At 29.2% G+C, this 27931-nt stretch overlaps 2 protein-coding genes and 1 long non-coding RNA gene across 4 annotated transcripts; 2 read left to right on the forward strand and 1 right to left on the reverse strand.

The window, feature by feature from the left end:
- Positions 1 to 92: 92 nt before the first annotated feature.
- On the forward strand, positions 93 to 1433 carry nudC (nuclear distribution C, dynein complex regulator). Its single transcript, XM_027340698.2, has 2 exons — positions 93 to 617; positions 674 to 1433. The coding sequence occupies exons 1-2, from the start codon at positions 242 to 244 to the stop codon at positions 1288 to 1290; spliced, it is 993 nt and encodes a 330-aa protein (XP_027196499.1). The 5' UTR covers positions 93 to 241; the 3' UTR covers positions 1291 to 1433.
- Positions 1434 to 1830: 397 nt separating this feature from the next.
- Positions 1831 to 27736, reverse strand: LOC113790983 (uncharacterized). 2 transcript variants are annotated; one of them, XM_027340696.2, is made up of 8 exons: positions 12269 to 12418; positions 6583 to 6894; positions 6215 to 6511; positions 4685 to 4957; positions 3814 to 4132; positions 3588 to 3733; positions 3032 to 3520; positions 1831 to 2542 (listed from the first exon to the last, which is right to left on the reverse strand). In XM_027340696.2, exons 1-8 carry the CDS (start codon positions 12411 to 12413, stop codon positions 2154 to 2156), a joined length of 2370 nt encoding a protein of 789 aa, XP_027196497.2. In that variant the 5' UTR covers positions 12414 to 12418; the 3' UTR covers positions 1831 to 2153. The 2 variants fall into 2 exon arrangements, with proteins under 2 accessions (XP_027196497.2, XP_075678895.1); XM_075822780.1 differs by lacking the exon at positions 12269 to 12418 and adding an exon at positions 27436 to 27736 and having other exon boundaries at positions 1832 to 2542.
- LOC142645731 (uncharacterized) lies at positions 6900 to 7606 on the forward strand. The gene is made up of 2 exons (XR_012846797.1): positions 6900 to 7181; positions 7427 to 7606. It is a non-coding gene; the product is annotated as an uncharacterized LOC142645731 (long non-coding RNA).
- Positions 27737 to 27931: the final 195 nt, after the last annotated feature.

Below are 27931 nucleotides of genomic sequence, written 5' to 3' on the forward strand. Positions count from 1 at the left end.
ATTTCGAACGAAATCAAAATGCCATCTATGTTTTTACGTTCGAAATCAATTTGTAACAATCTTTATGAACGGCAATCAAAAAAAATCAAGAATCGACACGCTTTTTCTCGTGTTTTCTTCGTTTGTTTGTTTTTTGACAAGAAGATTCGAATCTTTTTTTAAAAATACTTGTTATCTTTAGACGATTCATCTTTATCATAAGAAATCGATTTCAATTCGATAAATAACAATTAAAAACAAAATGGCCCAAAATCAAGAACGTTTTGATGCCATATTATTGTCGATGGCACAAGAACATGAAGGAGGTGTTTTGGAATTTTTGGATACAATATTTAGCTTTATGGCAAGAAAAACAGATTTTTTCATTGGTGCCGGTGAAGAAAAAGCCCGAAAAACAGTTATGGAAGCATTTGAAAAATGGAATCAAGAATCTAAACGTATTCATGAAACACAAATAAAAGAAAAGATGGAAAAAGAGAAAAAACATCAAGAACGTTTGGCTGCTAAAAAACGTGAAGAAGAAGAATTTATTAAAAAAATGAAAGACGAACCGGCTATTGTTGAAATTACCGATGAAGAAGCCGAAAAGATGAAAGAAGAAAAACGTAAAAAACAAGGTATTTTGTAGTTTTGTTTTGACAATTCTTTAAAATTTCTTTCATTAAATAATCAGAATCAAGTGATGGCGACAAAACAAACAAAGAAAAAACTAATGATGACAGCCCTGTTGCTAAAACGAACGATGATGATGATGATGATCCAAATAAATTGAAACCTAATGCTGGAAATGGCTGTGATTTACCCAATTATTCGTGGACACAAACATTGGATGAAATTGAATTGAAAGTTCCTGTTCGATTGGGTATCAAACTTAAATCTCGTGATGTTGTTGTAAATTTTCAAAAGAAACATTTACAAGTTGGTGTTAAAGGCCATCCATTAATTATCGATGGTGATCTATATAATGAGATAAAAGTTGAAGATTGTATTTGGGTGATTCAAGATTCAGTTTTGATCGTTATTACATTGACTAAACATAACAAAATGGAATGGTGGAGCAAATTAGTGACAACCGATCCTGAATTGAATACAAGAAAAATCAATCCCGAATCATCGAAATTATCCGATCTGGATGGTGAAACACGTAGCATGGTGGAAAAAATGATGTTCGATCAACGACAAAAAGAGATGGGTTTACCAACATCTGAAGAACAACAGAAACAGGATATGTTGAAGAAATTTATGGCTCAACATCCAGAAATGGATTTCAGTAAATGTAAATTCGGTTGATTGATTCCAGTTTGGCCTTGGTAAACAAAAAAAATTGTGAAATTTTTCATATTAATCATATTGCCCATAAGAATTTTTAAGTCATCAATATATTCTATTCAAATCTCAAAATAAAGAGAAATCAGATTCTTTTCCACTTTTAATTTTATTTTATAAATCAAAATAAAAAACTTTGAATTTAAAAATTTGCAAATTTTGTTTTTTTTCCAACCATTAGAAAGTGGCGCCATCTGTTGACAGAAAAAGAAACTATACTATGAGATAGAATATTTGAATATTTGCACGGTTGAATTTGAAAAAAAAGACAAAATTGTTTTTCTTTTTATTTGAGATTGTTCAAAAAAAATCATCAGGATCACGAAATAAAATTTAAAATTAAAGAATTTGTTTGTCAAATTAAATAAATTGAAAAATATTTTGTGATCAAAAATAAATAAATAAATAAATAATCGTCGTCACGTGGCAATTGAGAAAATTATTCAATTCGCGAATCAAAATATCAATCATCGAAATTTCAAATCAAAAAAAAATTATTTACAAATAATCAAAAAGTGTATGTGTTTGTTTTGCGTTAAAAAATTCTTCTTCATTATCATTATTATTATTATTGTTTTCGTTTTGTTTTTGTTTATTGTTTGTTTCCCATGAATCCCATTCAGAAATAAATCAGAAAAAAAATCTAGATAAATATGTGAAAAAAAAATTGAAAAAAATCTATTGTCGTTTTGCTTTGCTTTTGCTCGTCATTCGACGAAACGTTCTTTCATTGGATTATCTTCTTATTCATTCATTGTCGTCGATTGATCAAATTTCTATCCATTTTTTATTGCATTATCATCATCATTATCATCACATTACCATCATCAAACATGATGCTGTTGTTTTCCTGGTTGTTGATAATGATGGTAAACATTATTTTGATGATTATTGTTAGGAGAAGGACCACCGCCACCGCTGCCGTGACTAGCGTATAATGTTGGACGAATAATTTTACTATTATTATGATGATCCATTATATTCCATGATGATGATGATGAAAATGATGGCGATTTTGATAATGTTTTTGTTGTCGATGTTAACAATGATGATTTCAATGTTGATGATGATGATCTATTACGTAGACATGCCCATGTTAATAATAAAACCAATTGTGCTAATAGAAAAAATGATCCGGCAAATATAAATCCCATTGAATTTAAACAGGTTCCAGTTGTCGTCATTGAGATTAAATCACGTCGTGCAATAATGGATGCTAAATGAATAATATTTCAATAATAAAAAACAAGAAGAAGGGGTTGTCATTTTAGAAAAAAAATACAATTAATTTCATGCAAAAATGATTTAGTTTTTCTTGGTTTTGTTTTGATTTTAATGATCTTACTCTAAGATCTCAGGATTCACTGTTATATAACTGTGTGACACATGATATATAATGACCCTTTTAACCCTGATCATTATCATTATCATCATCATCATGATTTTATCTGATAAATCCTTTTGTTCTTGTTCTGACAATGATTTTATGACCACCATCACTAACCCTTTAAGCTATATTTTTTTTATTGCATACTCATAAAAAAACCACTTTAATGCTAATTCTATTTTGATGATGATGCTAAACTTTTTTTGTTTTGTCTTTAATTACATCCTTCAAAAAAAACCCTTGATGATATTTATTTCAATTGAATTGCGGTCAATTTCGATTTGTTTATTGTTGCATAATTAGCTTCTTGCTACTAACCTTCTTCATTTGAAAATCGATGATTTTGTTGTTGTTGTTGTTGTTGCTGACCTGATTGATTTTTTCGTCTATCTTTACCATTGAATGTAAATTTATCTTTAATTTGAATAGCTCCTGCTACAATTATTTCTTCTTCATTGAGAACATCATCATTTTGATTGGCCGTATTAATACTTCGTCGTCTACGTCTTCGTCGACCAAATGAGCTTAATTCCCGGAGACCACCATCATATCCACGAATATCACATTGTACTGGTTCACATGATGGTAAACATGGTGTTACTAATGCACGAAATTGTACCGTTTCCGATGTTGGAAATTTAAATGCATCAAATGGACCTTCAATTGCTTTTCGATCACCACCAATTTTATTCATTGCACCCATTATAGCCAAATCAGTTGGACAACCATTCGAATCGATTAATAATATTTCCGATTGATCTTGACCATCAACAGCAACTAATTCACGAACGAAAATTTCATATGGACCTGAAAAGTAGTTTTGGAAAAGATAATTTAGATAATCAAATAAATTAATGTAAATATCAATATTTACTTGTTGCTTCAACAATTTCAAAACGAATCATTAATGGATCACCAACTTGTGCTGAAACAATATTACTACCCGAACGATCAGTTATTCTCATTGTTACATTTGGTGAACTAACAATAGCCGATTGACTATCGGTTGCATCAACATCACTGAAATGAAAAAAAATGAAATAAAAACAATTAAAGGGTTAATTAAATATTAAAATCAAAAATCATTATGAAAAACATACCCATCAACAGAAAGATTAACATTATTTGTAATACTACGATTAGTTAGATCATATTTACAATGAATACTTAAACCTAAATCTTTTGTTGTTACAATCATATCATGATGTTGTATAACAATATCATTACTAAAATGTCCATGTACAACTTCTTTAACATCACAATCAACATCATGATATTTCATACGAATTTCAAAATCCAAACTATTCTGTATATCTTCCACACACAAATTCGGCTTTGATTTGGCATAAATTTTTCCATCAAATATTTTTGTCGTCTGTACATGGGCAATCATTTCACGTGATTTACATAAAATACTCACTAAAAATTTAAAAAAACGAAAGAAATTAAAAGAAAATCAAAACAAAGAAAAATCAATCTTCAAGTTTCATGTGTTTGACATAAACGATCATTTAAATAATAGTAACAAAATCAAAATCTAAAAACAGCAACAAGAAAAGAAAAGAAAAGAAATTCAACCGAATCTAATAGCAAGGTTGAATTTACTCGTCTACCATATATGATATCGTTGTTGTCGTTAAAATTGTCTAGTCTATGATGATGATGATGATGATGGATATAAAATACCTTTTTGATCCGACATAATCATCAACATTTCATTTCTTTTTGTAGAAGGATTATTTTGTTTTTGTCGTTGTGTCCAAATGCAGTGCTAAATAGAGCGCGTTACGCAAGCAAAATACACCTGTTTTGATTTTTGGTTGTTTCCGCATATATTCTGCATTTGACATTTATCATCTCTATCTCTCTACCTTTCTAAAATGTATTTTCGTGTGTTTGTCTCATTTTCTCATTATAAACTAATTAGATTTGATTGAAAATTGAAAAATCGAAAATGAAATTGATACATACCATTATAACATGAATGTAATTCATATGTAATAGCACCATTAACCTGTAAATATGCATCATCAATATGTGCTAATGAATATTTATCCAAATGACTTGTACGGCAAACTTTATTTGGATTATTTGGATCACCCAGATCAAATGAATGACAACGATATTTGGATGATAAACAACGTTCACGACATTCATCAATTGATTGAATGTTTTGATAAACAAAATCCACTGTTTTCAATAATTTTCCTTCGATTGGACGAAAATCACATAGTTTTTTTGGTTCTATAAAATCAAAAAATTAAAAATCAAAAATCAAACCAAAGAAATTCCAAAATAAAGAAAGAATTGTCACCAGGAAAACAGAGAAAACGAAAAACCCAAACAATTCATCATAATCATCATTGGTAGATGTGAAAAACAAGCAACAGACAGATTCTTGCTGTGTGAACAAATCATTTTATCATTCTTTCCAATCATCACATGGGAAAACTAACACAAACCGCATTCACACCGTGGATAAGACAAATTTTGTGAATTTAAAAAAAAAGATTATCTCATCATCATTCTTGGGATGCCGGGTGGCTTTTCATTCACAAATAAAAGAAAATAATAAAATTAAAATTTTTGAATAAAAAAAAATTAATCGTAGGCAGACTTTATCCATATTGAAAAAAAACGCTGATGGGTCCCAAACATCAATAAATCGTCATCATCATCATCATCTTTACCCTGCTTTTTTTTTCCTTCAATGAAAATATACATTATCATCATCATCTGACAATCATCCATTAGTCAAATGATAAAATGATGATGATGATTGACCCTTTCACACACACACACACACACAATTGAATGAAAGACATTTTCTTCATTTCATTTCATTTCTAATCGTAAATCTTACTTACTTACAACAACAATATTTTGAAAACAGTTATCATCATCATCATCATCAAAGAGAGTAAATCTATCAATCATTTGACAATGATCATAATTTTAATGATGATGATGATGATGATTCAAAACTAGTATTTACCAATTATCCTATGATGATGATCGAAAATCTTTCTTCTTCTTCGAAGATAATAGATAATATGGATGGATAACAGTAACACAATAGCTTTTTTTCTTTCTTTCTTTCTTCCGAGAATGAATATTCTCTCTCGGACAACAAGGTAACACTATCTATACCTGCTTGCTTTACCTGCCTGTTTACCTACCTGACTGACTGACTGACTGACTGACTACTATCACTTATTATCATCATCATCATCAAACCTATTACTTTTGAAATTTTTTTTTTTGTTGTAAGTTTCAAGTTTTTTTTTCTTTTCTGTTTTGCTTTTTAACACACAAAACTTACAACAAAAAAAAAAGAAATAATAATCGTTACGCTTGATTACCGAGAATTTTTTTTTCATCATTTGAAAGATTTGATGATAAAAGTGTCATTCATTCATTTTTCTCTCTATTATTAAATGATGATGTTTTAGGAAGAACAGAACAGAGGGTTATTAGGTTAGGTTTTTTTTTATCGTTTACCTTCAATACAATTATTTTCCAAATATTCAGTTGATCCAGATGATGATGGTCCATATGTACGCATTTTAATATCATGTGTTGGATTAATTGAACCACGATCCATATCGGAAAGTGAACAATCACCAGTATCTGGGTCATAATTTGCCGAACGACAAACAAAATCTTGTTCAGATAAACATGCTTGCATACAAGCAAAACGATTTGGTAATGGTAATTTTTTTAAATCTTTATCTTTCAATTCAAATCCAAGAACACGTTCAAATGACCATCCTTTTTCCATACATTTTTGATAATTTTCTAAACAGCAAAATTAAAAAAATCGGTTATTATTATTCTTCTCGGGTAAAAACATCACCAAAAATACATACGTTTTAGACAGATTTTCTGTGCAAAAATTGTAAACACCGGGAATTGTGATGGTGTCAATACAGTAGTCTGATCATTAGCTGCTGTTGTTAACAATACACATAATCCAGTTTCAAAATTTAATGCTCTACATGATTGATTTCGTTGACAACGTTCAATACAATCACTTAATTGTAATATACCGGGTATCATCTGGACAGTTTCAGCTGGTGATGTTAATACATAACCGGTAATCAATTCAAATGTAATTAGGCCATCATTTGTACAATCTAAATCATTTTGATTATTATTGATGTTTGATGACAATAGATCATCTAAATGTGTGGTGAGAAAAAAAATAAAGACATTATTCGGATGATGATAAGGATATTATTACTCGATAATAATAATAATAAAAAAGAATGAAAATCGTGATTCAAGGATAATAATAACAATAATCGATTGTATCGATTGTGAAAACGGGAAAAAATAAATGTTATTCTTTATGTTCGAATCTGATCTGATCATCATCATCAATAGATATTTTCGCTAAAGGATAATCATCAATAAATGAATGGCCAGAAAAAGAAAAATTGATGATCGAACAACAACCAACAAAATGGTGAGAAATAACTCTATTAAGTAATCGATTGAACATGAATGATTTTGTCTAATTAACATTTAATTTTCTTTTTTTCTTTCTTTCGATGGTTGGTTGATTTGGGTGATTTTTTTTCTTCTTCTTTCTGAATGAATTTAATTGGAATTTATGACTCCCAAACCTATTTTGAATCGAAATTGATTGGATAAATGTGAATATTGTGTGTTTAAATCATGATTAAATTGAACATCAAAAACAAAAATCAGAAGTGGGAAACAACAACAACAAGAAGATTTTGGTTAAATCGAAAAAAAAGGATTAACCTTGATTTGATCATCCTGAAAATATACAAAACCACAAATATCTATAGACACAGTTGGAATTTTCATTTTGTTTGTCTGTTCTATGTCTATTTCACTAAACTGTCAGTCAATCAAAAAGAAAAGGGTTAAAAAATCTGCAAACAAGGTCAGCAATGAAAGAAAATACATCCAGACTTTTCCAGATTTATTATCAAACGAAAAACAAAAAAAAAAACGTCGTCGGATAAACATTGAATAATTGTCATTATCACCACCACCACCACCAACTAACAACCAGTGGATCTCAAGTGTAAAAATTATTATCATCATCATTTTTAACCCCCTCTCACCAATCATCATCATCATCATTGAACCATAAAATCGAAACAGAAAAACGAAACAAATGAATGGAAAAAATAAATATCATGTGGATCAACAACAACAAAAACAGAGAAAAAAAGTGTCAAAATATTCATTCATTCAAAAAATGACAAATTTGATTTGATATAAATAATAATAACCATTTGGAAAAATTGAAAAACAATTTTTCGTCAACGAGACATATAAGTGGTGATTGAAAAATATGAATTTCCCACCACCATCACCAACCAATCATCATAATCATCATCGAATGAATGAACAAATAAAAAAAATGCCGGAAAATTGTTTTTTTTCTTCATTTGAAAGAATTTTTTTCCAAACAAATCAGAAGAAGCAAAAAAAAAAAAAAAGAAAAAAGGTCATCATTATCATCATCATCATTGAAAATCTGTCAACAGCAGAAAAACATTGTTGCTGTTGTTGTTGATCAATTCATTATAAATAGAATGGAAACGATAACAACAAAGATTGATGATTGATTGAATCTTGTCAAAAAAATTTTTGTCTGAATCAGTGGATAATCATCATCATACTTATATCATCTTATTGACAAATAATGAATGTTTTCCGCTTTTTTTTGAATGGAAAAAAATGTCGCTTCGAAACCAATTTAATAACTAAAGAAAAGATAAGGAATGCCTGAACAAAAATGAACACGATGATAAAGCAAGCAACGAATAATTTCTTCAGATATACCATCATCAATAATAAACACCATCATCATCATATTTTCATATCATTTTTTTTCATCTCCTTAACAACAACAACAACAACAACAGGAAGATCTTTACCAGAAGAAAAATAGTATTAAAAAAAACAAAAATCTAATTGGCACCAGTCATGCGTTTATTTCATTGAATAACAAACTTTAAACAACAATTTCTTGTTGTGTCATCATCGTTGTATTTGGTGTATAGATATTGTAAATGCATACAAAAAAAGAAAGAAATCAAGTTCAACCATCTTATTATCATCACAAGAAGAAAAAAAAGAGGTAACAATAAGACGACGACGAAGATGATAATGATGACAAACAACAAAATATTTACCCCCTATTAGAATAATATTTTATCTGGAAGAGAAACAAAAAAAAAGGAAGCAATTTAACGAACGAATCTACCACCATTATCATTGCCAAAAAAACAAAACTGATATTATCATCAGCAGTTTCATTTCATTTTGGTTTTTTATTGAATTTGTTTAATGAATAACACACACTGAAACGAAAATAATTATGTGACCAAAATATACCAGTGTGATAATTGAATGTGAAATTTTTCTGAAACAAAAAAAGATGTGACTAATAATCTATGAATGTTGTTTTTGTTTATTGAATTGAAAGAAAAAATTTCAATTTTTTCCGAGGATTAGGTAGAGAAGATGTTTGTAAATCCAAGACGAAAAAAAACATGAAAACCATTTTTTTACAGATCATATTTTGGACAGGTATTTTTTTCAATCACCATCATCATCATTATTATCCAACCATAACGAAGATTACCCATTATTATTATTATTATCATTAACTAAACCTGAAATCTAGCTAGTAAACCATATCTAGTTAATTTTTAATTTGAATATAATAATCATCGTGATTCATAAAAAACAAAACAAAACAACAACAACAACAATGATAATTTCAAAACAAACAAAAACATTTCGAAATTGATAATGATAATCTTGAATTAAACAAAACAAAACAAAACAAACAGACAAAAACTATGTCAAGTTCAAGTTCAAGATCAAGGTCAAATTAATGAATATCTTACAACAACAATCATATAAGATTGGAAGAACTTTGTTTGGTATAAAATTGGTCATCGTGATCATTGATGAAGAATAATTATCATCGAAAAATCGAAAAAAAGATTTTCCATTCACGAATAAAACATCATCGGGTTGGAATTTCTTTAAAATATCCGGTCAATAAATTATCAATTATAATCGAATTAAATTGAAAAAAATCAATCAATCAATCGATTGATGATGATGATGAACTACCGAATTTTGATCAAGTGAAATAATAATATTTGTTTGCAGAAAAATATTATCCAAAAAACCAAAAACCATAAAATATTTAAATAACGTTTAACGAATGATTTGGTTTGATCATAATAAATCGATCATAAACGAATTGGATGATAATAACGCGATGGATTCGTTGGTGGTCAACATACAGAAATCAAATGATGATAAAGATGTTTTGCATAATTGATGATCATGATCATTATTCATTAGAAAAGCATCAATCGATCAACATTCCACATTCAACAAATGTTATGTTCAAGTAATAAAATAAACAATAATCGATCATCGATCAATCCGGGAATGATGATGATAATGGTAATTAAATTAAAAATCAAAAAAAATTGAAAATAATCATCATGTTTTTATATGAAGAAAAACAATAGAAATCACATTATTAAATGAAAAAATCGATTAGCATCGATAATTAAATCAAAACAAACAGACAACCATTATTTAATGATAATGATTATTGAAATTACTGCAACAAAAAAAACGTTAATTACAAACTTGATTAACCATCATCAGCAAAAAAAACAAACATTAAATGTACTTAGAGAAAAACATGACATTGATTTAACTTTTTTTGACAGAACGGAACAAACACACACAGAAAGCGGAGGGTTAAATCATCACCACACCAGAAATACAAATATTACCAAAACCAACAAACAAACAAACAAACAAAACTAACCAAAAGCCAAAAACAAATAGGCAAAAGAAGGATAAACAAAACGAAAAAATGATTTTTGAAAATGATGTCAACAAGCAAACATAAACAAACAAATGAAGAAAATCTAGAAAACAAAACAACAACGATGATGATGATCATCATTAATCTAGGACAAATACACAGGGGATAGGTAAAAAATAACATTGCTGAATAAACAACCAATAAACTAGAAATAAACTGAAATATTGATTCTATTGAATCGAAAGAAAATATTGAATATTTGAAGAATGTGAATTCAAGGTAAGTTTGATGTGTGTGTTGTCTTGAGAAAAAATAGGTTTAGATTTTTTTTTCATTACCAAAATTAATTTCAATTAATCAATTTTTTCGGGATATTGATTGAAATTCACACAGACAAGACAGAAAAGATCAATTACAAAATGAAATAATCAAATCAAATCAAGATTGAAAAGATAAGAAATCTTTTCTCGCCAAAAAGAATCTTTATGTAATTTTTTTTTTTTTTTTTTTTTTTTTGGTTGTGATGTGGAGCAGGTAGACAAATTGATTTTCGTGCCTTGATTTTTTTTCATGTTTCAAGTGGAAAAAAAAATTTTTTCCTGAAAAAATGATGATCATAATCGAAATATTGTGTGTGTGTGTGCGAATGGTGTGAAGCATTCTTGAGATGATGATGATGATAATGGAAAAATTAGCTCAATGAGAATAGATCAAAAGTGTTGTTGTTGATAAAAACACTTTTTTTCCACTTTAAAACAATAAGTTCATATTTTTCTCATCATCATCATCACCACTTGAAACTAATGATTTTTTTTCTTCTTCGTAAAGTTTCAAAAAAAACAACGAAAAAAAACATTGAAAAAAGACAGGAAGAAGAAATGTTGTTGTTGTTAATGTGTGAATGTGGCCAGTGATTCTCATTTCCAGATTTCCAGATTTTTTTTCAATAAGAAAAGAATGCGCGTGTGTTTATGGTAAATTGGCGAATCACATTCGAAAATCAAATGACATCTGATCTGATTTGATAGCAAATCAATCACTACTAAAAACATTTGGTTTAATGAAATAATAATAATGCAGAATGACCAACTGTCCAAACATTTTTTTTTCTCCTCACAATATCATATCTTCAACGAAAACAGAAAAGAAAATTGACAGGCTAATCATTTTTTTTAAAAAGGAGATTATATTCATAATAAACATCATCGTTCACAAGTGGGGTATGGGGGGAAAAAATCGCTGGAATTTCAACAACAACAACAAACAACAACAACTGATGTTGTTGAAATGAGATCAATCTTATCAAATCAAATCAAAAAAAAAGAAGGTGATGAATGAATGAAATGAAATGAATGTTTAGAAGAAAACAATGAACATTATTTTCTTTTCTTCTTAAAGATCTTTAACAAAAGCAACAACGAAGAAAAATCATCATTTCGTTTAACACAAGACGGGCGAATCCAGATTTTACATCTTTAAAACAACAACAAGTGTGTCTGGATAGATTTTCAATTCTTATTTCTTTTATCTTAAGTTGTTGTTGTTGTTGTTTGATAATAAATCACACAGTGAACAACAACAACAACAAATGTGGATCAAATGAATTGAAAAACCGACCAACCGATTTTATAAATCATCATTTCAATATGGTGATTAATGTTTTTTTTCAACGAGAAAAATGAAATGAAATGAATAAAAAAACTTACTTTGATCTTGTTGAAATCGTTGTTGTTTTGTGGATGATTGTTGTTGTTGTTGTTGTACATGACTAGCAACAATATAAATCGAAGTTAATGATAAAATTGTTAATAATTTTATTATGGACATCATTTTGATTATGATCGTGGTCATCTGCAAGAATCTTGGTCAGCGAAAAAAAAATTTCCTGGAAATATTCTTCAGCGAAAAAAAAGTCGATCGATTTTGAATTTGATTTTTTTTTGCTTGTTTGCCAGAAATTTGCCAGAAACTTTTTCTAATTACGCATTATTACCGTTTTTTTTCGCTTCTTTTCTCGGTTATTTGTTTTACCAGAAAAACAAAAAATCCACTATTTTTTTCTGTATTTGAATAAATCACAAAACACAATTTTGTTGTTGTTGTTGTTGTCTTTCGGGGAAATGAAGCGAACTTTTCCGGGAAATATTTTTTTTGTTGTTTACCAAAAAAAAAGTCAACAAACAAACGGTTAAACGAAAAAAAAATGTGACAAATAAACAGAAGAAAAAACAAAAAAACAAAAAACATCGGTCATGCGAATATTCAGAAACAGAAGATGGTGATGATGGAAAAAAAATTGAAACATTAACACAAATATTCAGACATCATTGATTGATCAATGGTAAAAACAAAACTAACCTGTAATGGTTGGATAACATTACGGTTTTTATCATTGGGGATCAGATTTTTTTTTCTTTGGTGTGTGTGTGTGAAAAGGAGGTTCAACGGGTATTATTAATATTACAGCGATTCTCTTTCGACACAGAAAGAAATAACGGTTAAAAACGGTATTTAACCCAGCGTACATAAAGCGATGGAAAAAAAAGAGACAAATTAAAGGCGGTCGGTTCGGTGTAAATGGTGAGAGAAAAGGGGTATTTTCGGTTCTCTCTGGCTGGCTGGCTTGCTTGCTTGAATATTCAATTTTGTTTTTTTTTGGACATTCGAAAAGGAAAAAATAATGATCATTTTGGCAAAGTGAGAAAAAAAAGAATTGTCAGGTAGCCATATCGGTAAAGGTAATATGCGCCATCACTATTACCATTATCATCATCAATAACTACCTGTTATTGTTGAATGAAATGATATTTGATTGGTTGGTTAACGTCGTCGTCGTCGTCTCTCTCTCCACAGCTAATTTCTTTGTGAAGAAAAAAAATTGTCTGGACAAAAAAAATTTACCAAAATATAGAGGAGAATTTCCTGTATTGAATATCCAGAACAGGAAATCCGTGAAATTCTTGAAAAAATCGGATACAAACAAACAAACAAAAAATGTCAAATGATAACCAACGGTAGATATGTCCGGAATGGAATTTCCGAATCAAACAAACCAAAAGACAAAGCAAACAGTTCGGATTACCTGATCGATCGATTTTTGGAAATTAAAAAATTAACCCTTAAGCAGAACGTTATTTTTTTGTTGTTTTTTTCCATCGAAAAAACAAACCGATCATCATCACCAAGATAATCTTTACATGTGAATTTTTCTTTTTTGCAAATATTTGCTGATCACCACCAAACAAACATCATCCAACCAATGTCCAACCAACCGATTAGATGATGATGATGATGATGATGAATAATCAAAAAGAAAAAAAAATCACCCAACATTCGGACAGGTGTCAACATCACTTCACCTTGGCATCATCATCATGAAAAAAACCAATTTGTTGTTGTTGTCGTTCGTTTGGTTATAATAATAGATAATTTTCTTAGAAAAAACATCTTTTTTTTTTGCTTCTCCAGATGTCCAAAAATGTAAATAGTGGTAGCCACACAAAGATAATAATTCTTTGCCCTAATTCTGTGAATATATATACAAGGGAATTATCATTTTCAAAGATTCGTGACCATCATCCAACATTCACATCATCATCATCATTTTGATCAAATTTCAACTCAGGTGAGGATGCAAGTCAAATAATGATGATGATGATGACCAAACGTTTATCATCATTATCATTCAATGCAAAACTTTAGCTGTAACCAAAAAACAAAAACCAAGCAAAAAATTCTATCCATCATCGTTATTATGATGATTTTTTTTAAGGTGAAAAAGAATCTTCCCAAGTGAAAATAAATGAAAAACATTTTCGACATGGATTTTAATTATGAAATTGATGAATTTTTCTGTTTTTTTGTTTGTTGTTTGTTTGGAATTAATAAATTTAAGGTGAAAATCATTGATGATGATGATGATACCCCAGAGATGGTGTAAAGGATTAAAAAGATTTTTTTCTGAAAAGGACTTTTTGAATTTTGCTGGAAAATTAAGAGATTTCAAAGAAGAAACTTGTTCGAATCAATAAATCATCTATAACATTCACCATCGATTGGCATCCATGATGATGGCAGAATCTGCCAGCGATTTATGTCAACCGAGAAATCTTCAGAAGAAAAAACATTTTTTCCAACATCGATTAAGCTATGTTTGCATTTGGACAACGAAACAAAAAAAAAATTTTGACAACCAAATATGATGTTTTTTTAGGATAATTTATTGAGTCATATTTTTTTACATAGATTATGTAATGATGATGATGATGATGATGATAAATCTTTCTTTCTTTCTTTCTTTCAGGTAAGGATTTGGCCATGTCAACAACATCATTAAGGTAACAGAATTGAATGTTTTTTCATTCGGACAACAACCAAGATATGAATTTCCATCATATGAACAATCATATCAATTGTGAATTTACATATTTTACATACAGAGAAAAACAACAACCCACATAAATTCTCAATTTACAACAATCATCATCTCATAATCATTCGTTCGTTTGAAAATTTTTGATCAGAATTTAATTGTCTTGTACCGTATATCTTTGCTAACTAACCAACCAGCCACCGCCAACAACAACAACAAAGATTATTAGATGATTAGATTTTGTCCACTAAAGTAACTTAAGTAAACATAGAAACTGGGTTAAAATAGGAAATTATGTCACAAACAAACTACCGGGGAAAAAAAGATAAACAAGCAAAAAAAAATACAATGGATATGTCAATCGGGAATTTGTTGTTGAATTTTTTTTCCCTAAACAAACAAACAAACAGATAATGTTCGTGTAATGTGCGTGTGTGTTACTCACTCGATGATGACATTAGAGAAAAAATTACATAACCCCTTTTTTAAAACGAAATTAGAAAAGAATTTACAAACAACAACGAAAAAAGAGAGAAAGAAAGAAAGAAGAAGTAAAATGCGAATCTAAATCATCATGATAATGTTCGTGATGATAATGATGATGATGATGATGATGGGTTAAAAAAATGTTTGCGTTCGGAATGTTTTTTCCAGATTTCTCAAAGATGACCGCTTTTTTCCAATGTAAGAAGATATGGTTTATGTCACGCGGTTTAAAAATATGTGACAAATAAATAAAGGATGATCTGGAAATTCTGCTTGATTTGACCTTCAAAACTTATATCGAAAAAAAATCGACCTTCAAAAACATCAACAATCAACCATGAAGATTATCAAATTTGTGATGATCATCATCATTGGGTCAAACATTGTTGTTGTTGTTGTTGTTTGGAGAAATTATTCAGATGGAAAACAACAACAACAACAACAGAAAAAAATGGTCATCATCATCATCAAATTTTCGACAACATTCAAAATCGAAAATCGATTTTTCAATCATTCAATGGAAGAACAGAACAGAAAAAAAATTGGAGCAAATCGATAATGTCGATCATCATCATCATCATCATATTATTCATTCATTCAAAATTTGATTGTTATTTATCGATCCGACAATGTTCACAAAAAAAATGCTAATATAGATCATCATCATCATCATTTTTGATCTTTTGCTGCTGTTGTTTTTCACTGAAAAAAAACAAAGGCCCTAAATTATGATGATGATGATGATGACAGGGACATAGCATAGCATCAACACTTAAACACCTGAACACCGATTATACATAACATATATCGAGAGAAAACATTACATTACATTATTATACATAACATAACCGATCAACAAATCAAATCAAAAAAAAAAAAAAATCGAACCAGATACATAAAATAAAAATCGTTTGATTTGATCTTTGTTTATCGGTTGATTGTCAATAATTTTTTTTTCGGGCATCAGCCGGTTGTGATCATCCATTGAACGATAAAATATGTCAGTCATTTCGATCAGTTAGTTAGGTCAGTTCGATCGATCGATCGAAATGGCTGGCTCCCAACAAAATTTCGATGACTATTTTGATTGAACCTTTTGGTTGGTTGGTTGGTTGATTGGATCAAAATAGCATCTTTTTTGATCATCAAAGATTAGTTTGTTTTTTTTGGATGATAAAAAAACAAAAGAGGGTCATCATAATCATCATCAACGAATATACAAATGAGGATGATTATCATCCCAAAAAACAAAACAAAAAACAAAAAAGGTTTACCGACATAATTCAACAAAAGAAATTATTATTATTATTATTTTTTACAAATCTTATCATCATCATCGTCGTCGATGTAGGTAAAATCAAGGTAGCAAATGAAAGCAAGAAAAAAATCAACACCTGTGTGCGGCTGTGATTGATACCTGACTGAAAAACATCATTTTCAAATTTTTTAATTTTTTTTTAAATTTTCAGAAAAAAAATCCTTTTTAAAAAAAAGAATTCAAAGGGTTATTTTTTTCGGTTTCCAGAAATAAATCTGCATACCAGGAAGAAACGAAAAAATTACCAAACAAACAAACAAACACCAAACACTAAACGTTTGATTATGTGATCAGATAAACTAGCAAAATGAAGAGACCTTGAACTTTGTTTTGTCATTCATTTTTTTTCCATTTTTCTTTTCTTTGAATAGAAAAAAAATCATTATTATCATAATAATAATGATAATCTCTCTCTCTCCAAGACTTAAATCTTCAAGAGAAGAAACCCGAATTCCGTTGTTGTTGTTGTTGTTGTTGGTTGGATAAGGTGAACGGTGCGAAAAAAGCAATGATCATCATCAGGATTCACCATGGATCAGGATGAATGATTTATTTAATAATGATAAACGACGACTACGACTACGAAGACGACAATGATGACGATTATGAAAGCCGCACGAATAGCCAAACCAAACCAAGCAATAGTCTTGTGTGTCTTCAGTGTCTCCATTATTATTATTATTACAGAAGAAAAAAAGATTAATCTTGCTTGCTTGCTATAAATACACCGGTCATCTTTAATCTTTAATCTTGAAAAAATAAAATTCTTCAAACGACGAACAGAACAACAACCGAACAACAATAAACATTCAAGTGACAAAAACACACCAAGATAATCATTAAATGGAATGTGTACCCGAAGTATGCTAAGAAAAATAAAGATAATGACTATGACATCACCAACAACAGGTAACAATTGTTTACCTGGATAGAAAAAAAAATTGTTTACCTGGAATTTCATCTAATTATCATTTTATCCAACGATAATTATTACTGTAATTATTCAGGTGGAATGGTGATCGATGATGTTATGTCAAACACCACCATTACCGAAAAAAACGAGAAAAACATTTTGAATTCTAAATGAGAGAATCTTTTTTTCGGTTTTTCGGGTATTGTTTTTCGGAATTGAAAAAAAACTGTAACAAAATCTTCTCTTCATTTATATTCATTGTATCCTTTTTTTTTGTTTTCGTTGACCAGAAAATTTTTCCCTGTTTTCTAATCTTAATGATGTGTTTGAATTTCAAATGAAAAAAAAACTGAAACAACAAAACAGATCCCGTGGTCGGTAATTGATGAACGAAAAAAAAAATACATTTTCAAATCACGAAATTACGGGAAAATTTTTCTCGTAAAAAGATCGTAAACAATAGACCTTCATTTCATTAATGAAATTTTTATCCAATGTTTTCTTCTGTTCTGTTTTTGTTTGTTTTTTGCTTTGTAAAATTCAAATTTCATTCAAAATTCAATTAATGCTGTAAACTGAATGAATGATTAATGCTCTATCGACATTTTAAATTCCTTAAAAAATCAAGTCAAAATCAAACCAAACAAACAAACAATGATCACCAAAAGACACAGACACACAAAATCATCCAAAGATTGATCAGTGTGTGTTAGTTGAATGTAAATGATAATCGTATTAATAAAACGAACAACAAACAAACAACAACAACAACAACTTACACAGATAAATTACATGACAGAAACAAACAAACATCACCAAACAACCAACCAAACAACCAAAAATCATGTGATTTATTCTTTTACCATCAAAATTTAACCCCCTGCATTAACAACCAAAAACTGTTGTATATAGGCAATAATCATCATCATCATTTATAATCATTATAGTCATCCAAAAACATCCAAAAAAAAAACATTTCATTGTTTGATGAAAAAATGGATGAAAAGAATCACAATCATATCATAGATATGATGATGATAAGATGAGTGATGAGTTAATGCAGGTCATTGGGACGACGACGACGATGATAATCATCATAATCAACCAGCCAACCAACCAACAGCCAGAATAGTCATAAACAAAAATTTTGTTGGCAAAATTTTTCCCATCTTCAATCAAAAATTTTAAAGTTTTTCAAGGTTTTTTAGCCATGAAAACACGAGAAAAAAAACATAACTGATATGATGTGTGAGAACCAGACATACAAACAAACAAACAAATCATCATTGAAACAACCAAGAAAATTTTATTCCATAAAAAAAATTATGAAAAATTATGGGAAATATTGAAAACAAAAAATCATAATTCAAAGATCAGCAGCATCCGATCTTTTATGCTTATGATTTTCTTGAATTTTTCTTGAGTTTCGAAATTCAAAATTCGTAAATCAAAACAACATGAATGTAATACGGAAGCCAATCGAGAAATGATCATCATAAAGATCGATAGTGTTTGAACGAAGGGAAAAAACGAAAAATATGGCAAAAAAAAAATTCTTTGAAAAAACAAACATAAACATAAACACATTAATCATTGGGAATCCGGGATTGTTTATTCAAGTTTTTCGTTAGCTTTAAAAAATAAACAAAGGATTGGCGCCCAGCATTGAAAAAAACGGGATTACACGGCATAACCAGAACAAAAGGAAATGAATTTTTTTCAACATGAAAAAGTTAATGATTAATTATGAATAAATTAATATAGGTGGTGTTGGTCGATTGGATTTTTTTCAATCAATCAGATCAATCAGATTCTAATCACCGTCATTAGCTAATGATATGCAGAGAGCAAACACACACACACACGATATGTGATTAAATTAGTTTTTTTGATTTTAAAAAGTCGAAAATCAAAAATCAAAAATCAAAAAATTCAGTCATTAAAAGTTTTTTTTTCGATTACCAAACATAACATAACATAATCGGATTGCTAAACATCCTTTAAATGATGATGATGATGATGACAATCATAAGATGATTATCATCATTGATGACCACTGATGATGGTCATCATTATTCATTCGATAAATGAATGAATAATTATCATTATTATCATCAAATTGATTTCCAAGTAAAGAGAGAGAGAGAGAAGGAACGAACGAAACAAAAACCAAGATTCACGAATTTTCGTTGTGTTTCTTTCAACATTTTTTCAACAAAGCACGAAAACTATCAAAAAAACCAAACTCAATTTGAATGAATGAAATTCTACCATTCGGGAAACGAAAAAGCAAGAAAAAAAACATCATTTTTTTGACTAATGATGTTTTCTTTTCTTTTCTTTTTGTTTTGCAAATGATATCATTATGTAAACACACACAATTAATTTTTGCTTTCAAATGAAACAAACGAAAAATCTACTTAATTAACCCCTCGAAACACAAAAACAATCGATGATCGCGCATTGAAACAAAAAAAAATCATCATCCATTATCCCTTTTGTATGTTCTCATTTTTGACCATTTAAGCCCTTCGGTGGTGGTATTTTTGTTTTTTTTGGCCATTTCGAATATGATGAATAGAATTTTGAACATCGATGAATGTTAAATTAGTTTTTTTCTGTTTCTGTTGTTTCTCTCGATGTCCAGAAAAATGATCAATTAACATATGTGATTTAGACAGAATTTGACAATTGAAAAACAAAACGAACAAACATTCCAAACAGAAATTGTTTACATTCCTGAAATATAATCATCATTTCTGTGTGTTCAACCAAACAGGTCAATGACGAGACGGGTAATGAAAAATAAAAAAAAAATTCCCGAAATATTTCCTAAACAAACAATGTCACCCGCCAGAGAAATAATGATGAAAAGATTTTCCGAAAAAAAATGTTTAATTAATGATGATGATGATAATGATAATGGTTGGTCAGTTGGCTAAAGTATAACGTACACAAAAAAAAATTCCCGCAATAAATACCCGAAATAATAATAACCGAGTAGAGGGGGAAAAAAAATCTCATCATCATCATTATAATCTGGTTGACCAAACACAAAAAAATCAACACGACAATTATGAACAGCCCCGAGATTATCTCATTAACGGCCAAAAAACATTAATTACTTTCAAGTCGAAAAATCAATATCGAAAATCAGTCAACAAAAAAAAAATTGACCTTCAATCGATTTTTTCGTTCGAAGAAAAAAAAACTAATCATTTTTTTCAAACGAACAAAAAAAAAAATCTCATTATTGACCAATCAACTGACCATTCGACCAAAAAAATTGTTACAATTTGTGTGTTTGTTTGACCAATTCAGATGATGATCGGTTTTTGGCTTTTTGGTTGGTTGGTTACATAATTATCATCATCATCATCAAACAACAAACGAAACGATCGATGATAATCACACTTTTTTTTCTTCGGAGAAGAGAAACAGAACAAAATCAATGTTTTTCTTCTTCGTCTTCGACGATAATCACCATCATCATCATCATCAAAAGGTTAATAATAATGTGACATATAACCTGGCCAAATCGAAAATCAAAGATTAAAAAAAAACCAAATCGATTTTTTTTTTGTTGTTTGTTGTTGGTTCCGGTCAGGCAAATAACAAATCGAAAAATCAGAAAAATTCAAATTACGAAGAAATTCAAAACGAAAAAAAATAAGACATCAAAACATAAAAAACGAAGAAAAGGTGAAAATTATCTATTTATTGACACCTTTAATTTGTAAATCGAATGATGATTTTTACCAAAGATTACTTATTACTTAATTTACTTATTTTTACATACGAAAATCATTATCATTATCATTATCATTACCTGAACATCATTATCGTATTTTCACACACACACACACAGAGACATTGAATGTAAAATGACCAATGGAAATGACCAATGAGAAATTTTTAGTATCGATAATTTATCCAATCTTTAATCTTATCCTAGCCGAAAAAAAACATACCGTCAAGGTATAGTCAATATCATTACCATTCTTGATGATTGAACCTGAACCGAATCATGAACTAATTAATGAATGTAATTTAAATGCATTTGATATTGTGTAACCAGTCATCAATATTTGCCAAAAATTCTCAATCAAAGACAAAAAAAAGGAGGACAACCAACCAAAACAACCAACCAAAAAAAAAGTCAAAATATTCAAACGAAAAATTCCAGCCAAAAAACACCAAATGAGGAAATGACATTTTTTTTTCTTGCTTTAATTCTTTAATTTTCTGTAATGTCGTTGATAATTATAATAAGATTTCTGAATGTGTGAAAATTCATCAGAAGAAGTTTTCCGGTTGTTGTTTTTTCGAGTACAATTCCCTAAAATTCAAATCAACATTCATAATCATTCAAAGATTATCGTTTTTTTTCTGGTTAACAGCAAAAATAATGGATTTTCACATAGCCATATCCTTTTCACACACACACATACACAAGGGCAAAGCAAGCAAAAAAACATTTTCATAATCATCAACCATCCAAGGAAACGAGAAAAAATGGTAAGTGCAACAAACAAAAATATCGAGAACAAAAATATACATTATATTCATATCATCATTCAATTGATGGTGTGAAAATCAGGGTGGGTTAAAATATCAAAAAAATTAATATTCAAAAAAATAAGGGGTGTGCAATCAGGCCAGGTAGGTAGGCCAGGTAGACCAGACAAAACATCTTCAAAGATTGATTGTTTTATTAAGCAAATTTTTTTTTTTTGAAAAAAAATTGTCGTTAACAGCCAACAATGCCATTGCCATTGCCATCATCATTAAGAATCTGTGAAAATCATTAAAGGGTTGAATCGACGACGACAACAATATTCTAACCCTTTTTCTTATCTCATTCTGTCTGAAATTTGTCAAAAAAAATTGTTTTGTTTTTTGTTTAACACTTTAAGTGATAATGGAATCCATTAGCATCCTCATCATCATCATCATGAAAATCAACCAGAAACAAAAAAAAAAAAAAGTTCCCTTGATCTAAAATGAGAGATAAATCGGGCAACCGCAAAGATGAAAAAATCACTAAAATGAAATTCAAAAATGTGTGTAAAAATGATTGTGAACAACACCAACAAGTGATGATGATTTTTGATAACAATGAAAGATATCGAGTGATATTGTTTGTAACCAGATTTTTATCATCATCATCATTTTGAAATAATTAGAGGGTTGAAAATAGATCCGGAACACACACAAACTAACCTACCTACTACTACTGCTAGTTAGTTAGGTTAGGTTAGTTATCAGATCAAAAAAGATCAAAAAAGATATTATTCTTTTGCAGAATATAACAAGGTAACAAAAAAATCGATCTATGATAAAATCGGTTGCAGTAATGCTTTCCACTATAGTCATCATCACAGGTCACACACATATATCCAGGTAAATCTTCAGGTAAGATTCAAATAATAATTGTTAGTTTCAACAACAACAACAAAAATACATATTTTTGAATATTCACGGCCTGGTTATCGAAAAAAAAGATTGACCCATAATAATAATAATGATAAACGGATTCGAACAATCGAATCGAACGTGACAAACGACAAAATCGATATAATCGATTTTTTTTTTCGAGAACGAATCCACCCCCTCTTGAATGAATTACAAGGTTAGGATAAACACTTCGAACAAACAAAGACATTATTTTTTTGTTTCGAGAGAAAAAAAAATGACCAACAACCAATCGAACCGAAACCAAATGATGATGATCATAATCATAATCATAATGGTGGTGATTATGATTTGAACAGAAAAAAATAGGGGGAGGGAAAACAACAAACAACAACAACAATCCGGCGTCCGAAGCTACCTGAAGATGATGACGACATCGTCGACATGGCGGAACTGAAGAGTTTTTTAAATTTTCGTAAGTTTTCCAACAAAAAAACATACCTATGATCAAACAGAAATCACGAATTATGATGATCATCATCATGATGATGGTCCATAGATCTTATCCATGTTACGGTCTATCGGATCTATTTGGACATCGTTGTCAATCATCATCATTGCCATCATCATTTTTTTCTACCGAAAAAACAACCAACCAACCAAACAAAACAAGCATCTCATTTTCGTCGTAAACAAGACAATTCAATCAATTTTTTGTTGTTTTCGAAGAAAAAAAAGAAGCTAAAAAAGAAAATTCTTAACAACAACAAGAGAAAAAAATATCATGATGATCCATGAAGGATCGAAATAGTCGAAAAAAAAGAATGATGATGTATATCCTCTAAAGAGAAGAAAGACGACGAAGCTAGAAAAAACAGATCAATCACAATTAATGTCATAATTTTCAAAAATGTTTAAATAACCAGCAACAGCAAAATGTTTCGGTGTTGATGTTTCATTTCATTCTTCTTCGCTATTTATTGATATAATTAAGCAAGCAAACAAAACAAACAAAATCTAACTAGACTGCAACATTGAAAATAAGCAAGCAAGCAGAAGCAGAAGCGAAATTATTTTTGACACCATTTTACACACCGAAACACCGAACATTGTTGATCATCATCAGGATCACCAGGTTGATTTTATTTAATGGGTCATGTATGTATAATATGTTCGGAAATAGGAATGAGGATCGATTGTCGGCTAAAATATTGTTATTGTTGTTGTTGTTGTTGTTGTTGTTGTTTGATAAACTTGTTAAACAACAACAACAACAACAATTGTAATTTATTCAATTCAAAAAAAAATGATAATGATGTGTAGCCAAACATACTACTACTACACTACTACACTGGTTACAAATTGACAATGACCGATATATATTCATTCCACAGTTGACAATTTTTTTATAGTCAAACAGTTTTTGAATCAGGTTAGGTTAAGAGTCAAGTCAATCAAAGTTGAAAAATGTTCATCTCTCAACATTGTAACATTCAATTTTCAAATTGAAAAAAATTGGAAAATTCAATTGATTTTTCTATCATTGAACAAAAACGAACAACAAAAAAAAAATTTAGACATTTTCGAATTCGATTGATTGAAATGTCAATGGATAATCAACAGGGTAAAATCAATCATCATCAATGGAAATGTAACAATTTTGTTCAAATAAAATTGATACATTCGGTTTTCTTTTATCTTCTTGTAACCAAATTTTTGCCTGCTGATAATGAAAAAAATGTGACAAATTTCATTTGTAAATTGATTTTATAACCACCATCATAAACCTAAATGATTTGATAATATAATTTTATTGATGATGATAATTTGAATTACAAAAATTGTGTATACATGAGAATGTTAAGTGCATCTTATTAATCTTACCTTGTAATAATAATAATAAAATTATTAATTACTCATCATCATATGATTCATTACATGTTATAATCATTATCATTACTAATAAATTAATTTGCACTTAAAAAAATTTACAAGGTTATAAAACGTCATGACTTTTATAAAAAAAAAATTTTTTTAAAACTTTATTAACCTAACCTCACTCAACTATGAATCATAGTCATAGTCATAGTCATCAACCTAACCTCACTCAACTATGAATCATAGTCATAGTCATAGTCATCAACCTAACCTCACTCAACTATGAATCATAGTCATAGTCATAGTCATCAACCTAACCTAACACACACATACAAACAGCAATGACCCAAGTTCAAAAAAAAAAATTTTTTTTTTTTGAAAATTATACACGGTCTCACCATCTGACCAACCAACAAACAAATTATAAAATATATTTACATAATATTTGCTCAATGAACCTCGACAAAACAAATCAAAATCAACTTTGCATACACACATTAGCATCATCATCATCAATGGTAAAATGAATAAATTGCCTGACTGGACTGAACTGACCGATCATCCTCATCATCTTAGGATGATGAGGATATGATGAGGACCCAAAAGTGTAATGCATGCGATTTTCATAAACCAAAAAAAAAAAAAAAATCATTATGTAATCCGAGAAGAATCAAAAATTCATAAAAGAATTACCGATTGGGTGCAGCCTTGTTGTTGATTGTTTGAAATGGATGTTTTTTTTTCTTCTTTTCTTTAAAAATTCAATTAGATTCACAATCGCTCCAATAATCAAATTCAATTCAAATTCAATCCATCAAACAAAGAAAAAGAAAAAGAAAGAAATTAATGGATTTCAGTAGTCGGTCGATCGGTTTGAATATATTCATAGTTTCGATTCGTTTTGATACAATTATCATCATTAACTTTTGTTTCTTCATATAGGAAAAACATGTAATGAAATACATTGAGATAATCATCATCAACATGCAGGATAACTACGATTTCTAGAATTGTTATTCTTTTCATTGCCAAACAAGAAAAAATAAATAAATCGACTAGGCACGTATTTGTAATTAAGGTTCACTGATCTCTCTCTGTTTGTCCTTTTTCTTCCTGATCGAGAGAATCCCAAAAGAACATTATGCTTTTTTCAATGGTGATTATCCCATTTATTGAAACAACAACGAAACGAAAAAAACAATAAGGATGTATGGTATATTCATGACCATCATCGTTATTGTCGATGTTTAAAATAATGATAATTATCTTTTATGTAAAAAAAAAGTTTCAAAATATGATGTGACCCCTTTCACATGTCACATTTGTCGTCGGTTTATTTATGTAAATAATAATAAAAACATTGAAACCACAAAGAACAAAAAAGCTAAATGAATTTTAATTTGAGAAAAGACAAAACAAAACAACATTATCCCAAGCGATATCTAGGGTATATTATTTATCCTAGGGTATGGGGTAATAGTTAATTTTGGAATTGAAGCATCTTTTTGATTTGATTTTCATCTTTTTTCAGGCAAAAAAATTTCAAGTTGGAAAAAAAATTAAACCCCTACACTCACACACTCACACACACAAAGACAATCATTAAATTGTCATCATCATCAGCATAAAACTTTGAAAGAAAGAAAAACAATCATATCATTTGTGGATTTCGGTGATATGTGTGTAGTAGGATACGCACGAAATGAAATTTGAAAAAAATTTCGGGTGAAAATTAAATATCACCTGCGGTGGTGGCTTGGTTAATTCAAAAATTGATTTAAGCATCAACAGACAAAAGACAAAAAACAAAACACCTACATACAAAGGTAAATGAAAATTACCAAATTACGCAAAACGAACAAATTCTTGTCTTGATTACATAATACGGTTGTTTGTTTGTTTTTTGGTTTTATCCCTTTGAAAAGGAATATTCATTTTTTCCATTATCATTAACCATCAATCAAATCAAATGAAATGAATATGAGGAACATTCAAAAAAAAACCAGGAAGACCTTGGTGATGGTGATGGTTAATTTAAATCTAATTAAATTGACAACAACAACAACAACACTGATGCTGCAAAAAAAAACACTTAACACAACGTGACAGCGGAAGTATCATCACCAAAGTTGATGAGAAAAATGATGCTAATCTTTTGAATTTTCAAAGTTTTCTTTTGATTGTCCATTTTGTCCATTTCATTTATCATTTTTACATTTAATAAAATACAAATTGTCTTTTTGTCTTTCTCACATTCATTTTTGATTTGTTGTTTTTTAAATTACAAATTCGTGATGTGATAACAAACAAAATTAACCCCCCGTCTACCCTACTAGTATCATCATTATCGTTATCGGATTGAGATACATCATCACACGGTAGCAAACAAAAAAGAAACATTTTTGCTTTGAATTTTTGCAAGAGATTAAATTCAAATCTGAGTTTTTGGAAAGAAAATCAAACAAAAACAAATCAATCAAATCAAACTTACCGAAAACGATGATTCCATTTTTATCTTTCTCTCTCGATGATGATGATGATAATAATGATGGTCATTTTGATATTTCCAATGTCGAAATAAAACGAATAGAATGCCCAAAAACAAAAAATTCAAAGTGATCAATAATTTTTTGTTGTTGTTGTTGTTTGGATAATATTGTTTGTAATTTGATGACAGAAAAAGAAGAAGAAAACTATTATTTTGTCATCGGTGACCGATTGTCCACTATCGAGGAAGTAAATAAAAAAAGAAAATTTCAAGTTTTTATCCAAAAGTAAATTTAATTTGTTTTTGTTTTTGTTTGTTTTTTTCGGTGGACAAAAACAAAAAATTCAAATCGCGCGAAAACAAAAACACTAAACAATCGATTGTTAACAATCGATTTTTTTTTCTGTGGAATCGATTCTTTACTCGTTCGATTTTTCCGTTTTAGCACTGTGTGTGTGTATTCAATTTCCTTTATTTTCCTTTTCTTTTCTTTTTTTCG

This window comes from Dermatophagoides pteronyssinus, unplaced genomic scaffold (genome assembly GCF_027571235.1).
Source record: "Dermatophagoides pteronyssinus isolate colony J.1.1.1.1 unplaced genomic scaffold, Derpt_VIB-CSIC_2022.12 sq0020, whole genome shotgun sequence".
Lineage (NCBI taxonomy): Eukaryota > Metazoa > Arthropoda > Arachnida > Sarcoptiformes > Pyroglyphidae > Dermatophagoides > Dermatophagoides pteronyssinus.

Excerpts from the sequence above, each read along its gene's own strand:
- nudC (XM_027340698.2), top strand. The coding sequence starts at position 242 with ATGGCCCAAAATCAAGAACGTTTTGATGCCATATTATTGTCGATGGCA. Across the intron at positions 618-673 it reads AGAAAAACGTAAAAAACAAG|AATCAAGTGATGGCGACAAA; the intron begins GTATTTTGTAGT and ends TTAAATAATCAG.
- LOC113790983 (XM_027340696.2), bottom strand. The coding sequence starts at position 12,413 with ATGACCACGATCATAATCAAAATGATGTCCATAATAAAATTATTAACA. Across the intron at positions 4,958-6,214 it reads GGAAAATAATTGTATTGAAG|AACCAAAAAAACTATGTGAT; the intron begins GTAAACGATAAA and ends TTGATTTTATAG. Across the intron at positions 4,133-4,684 it reads ATTACATTCATGTTATAATG|TGAGTATTTTATGTAAATCA; the intron begins GTATGTATCAAT and ends TTAAATTTTTAG.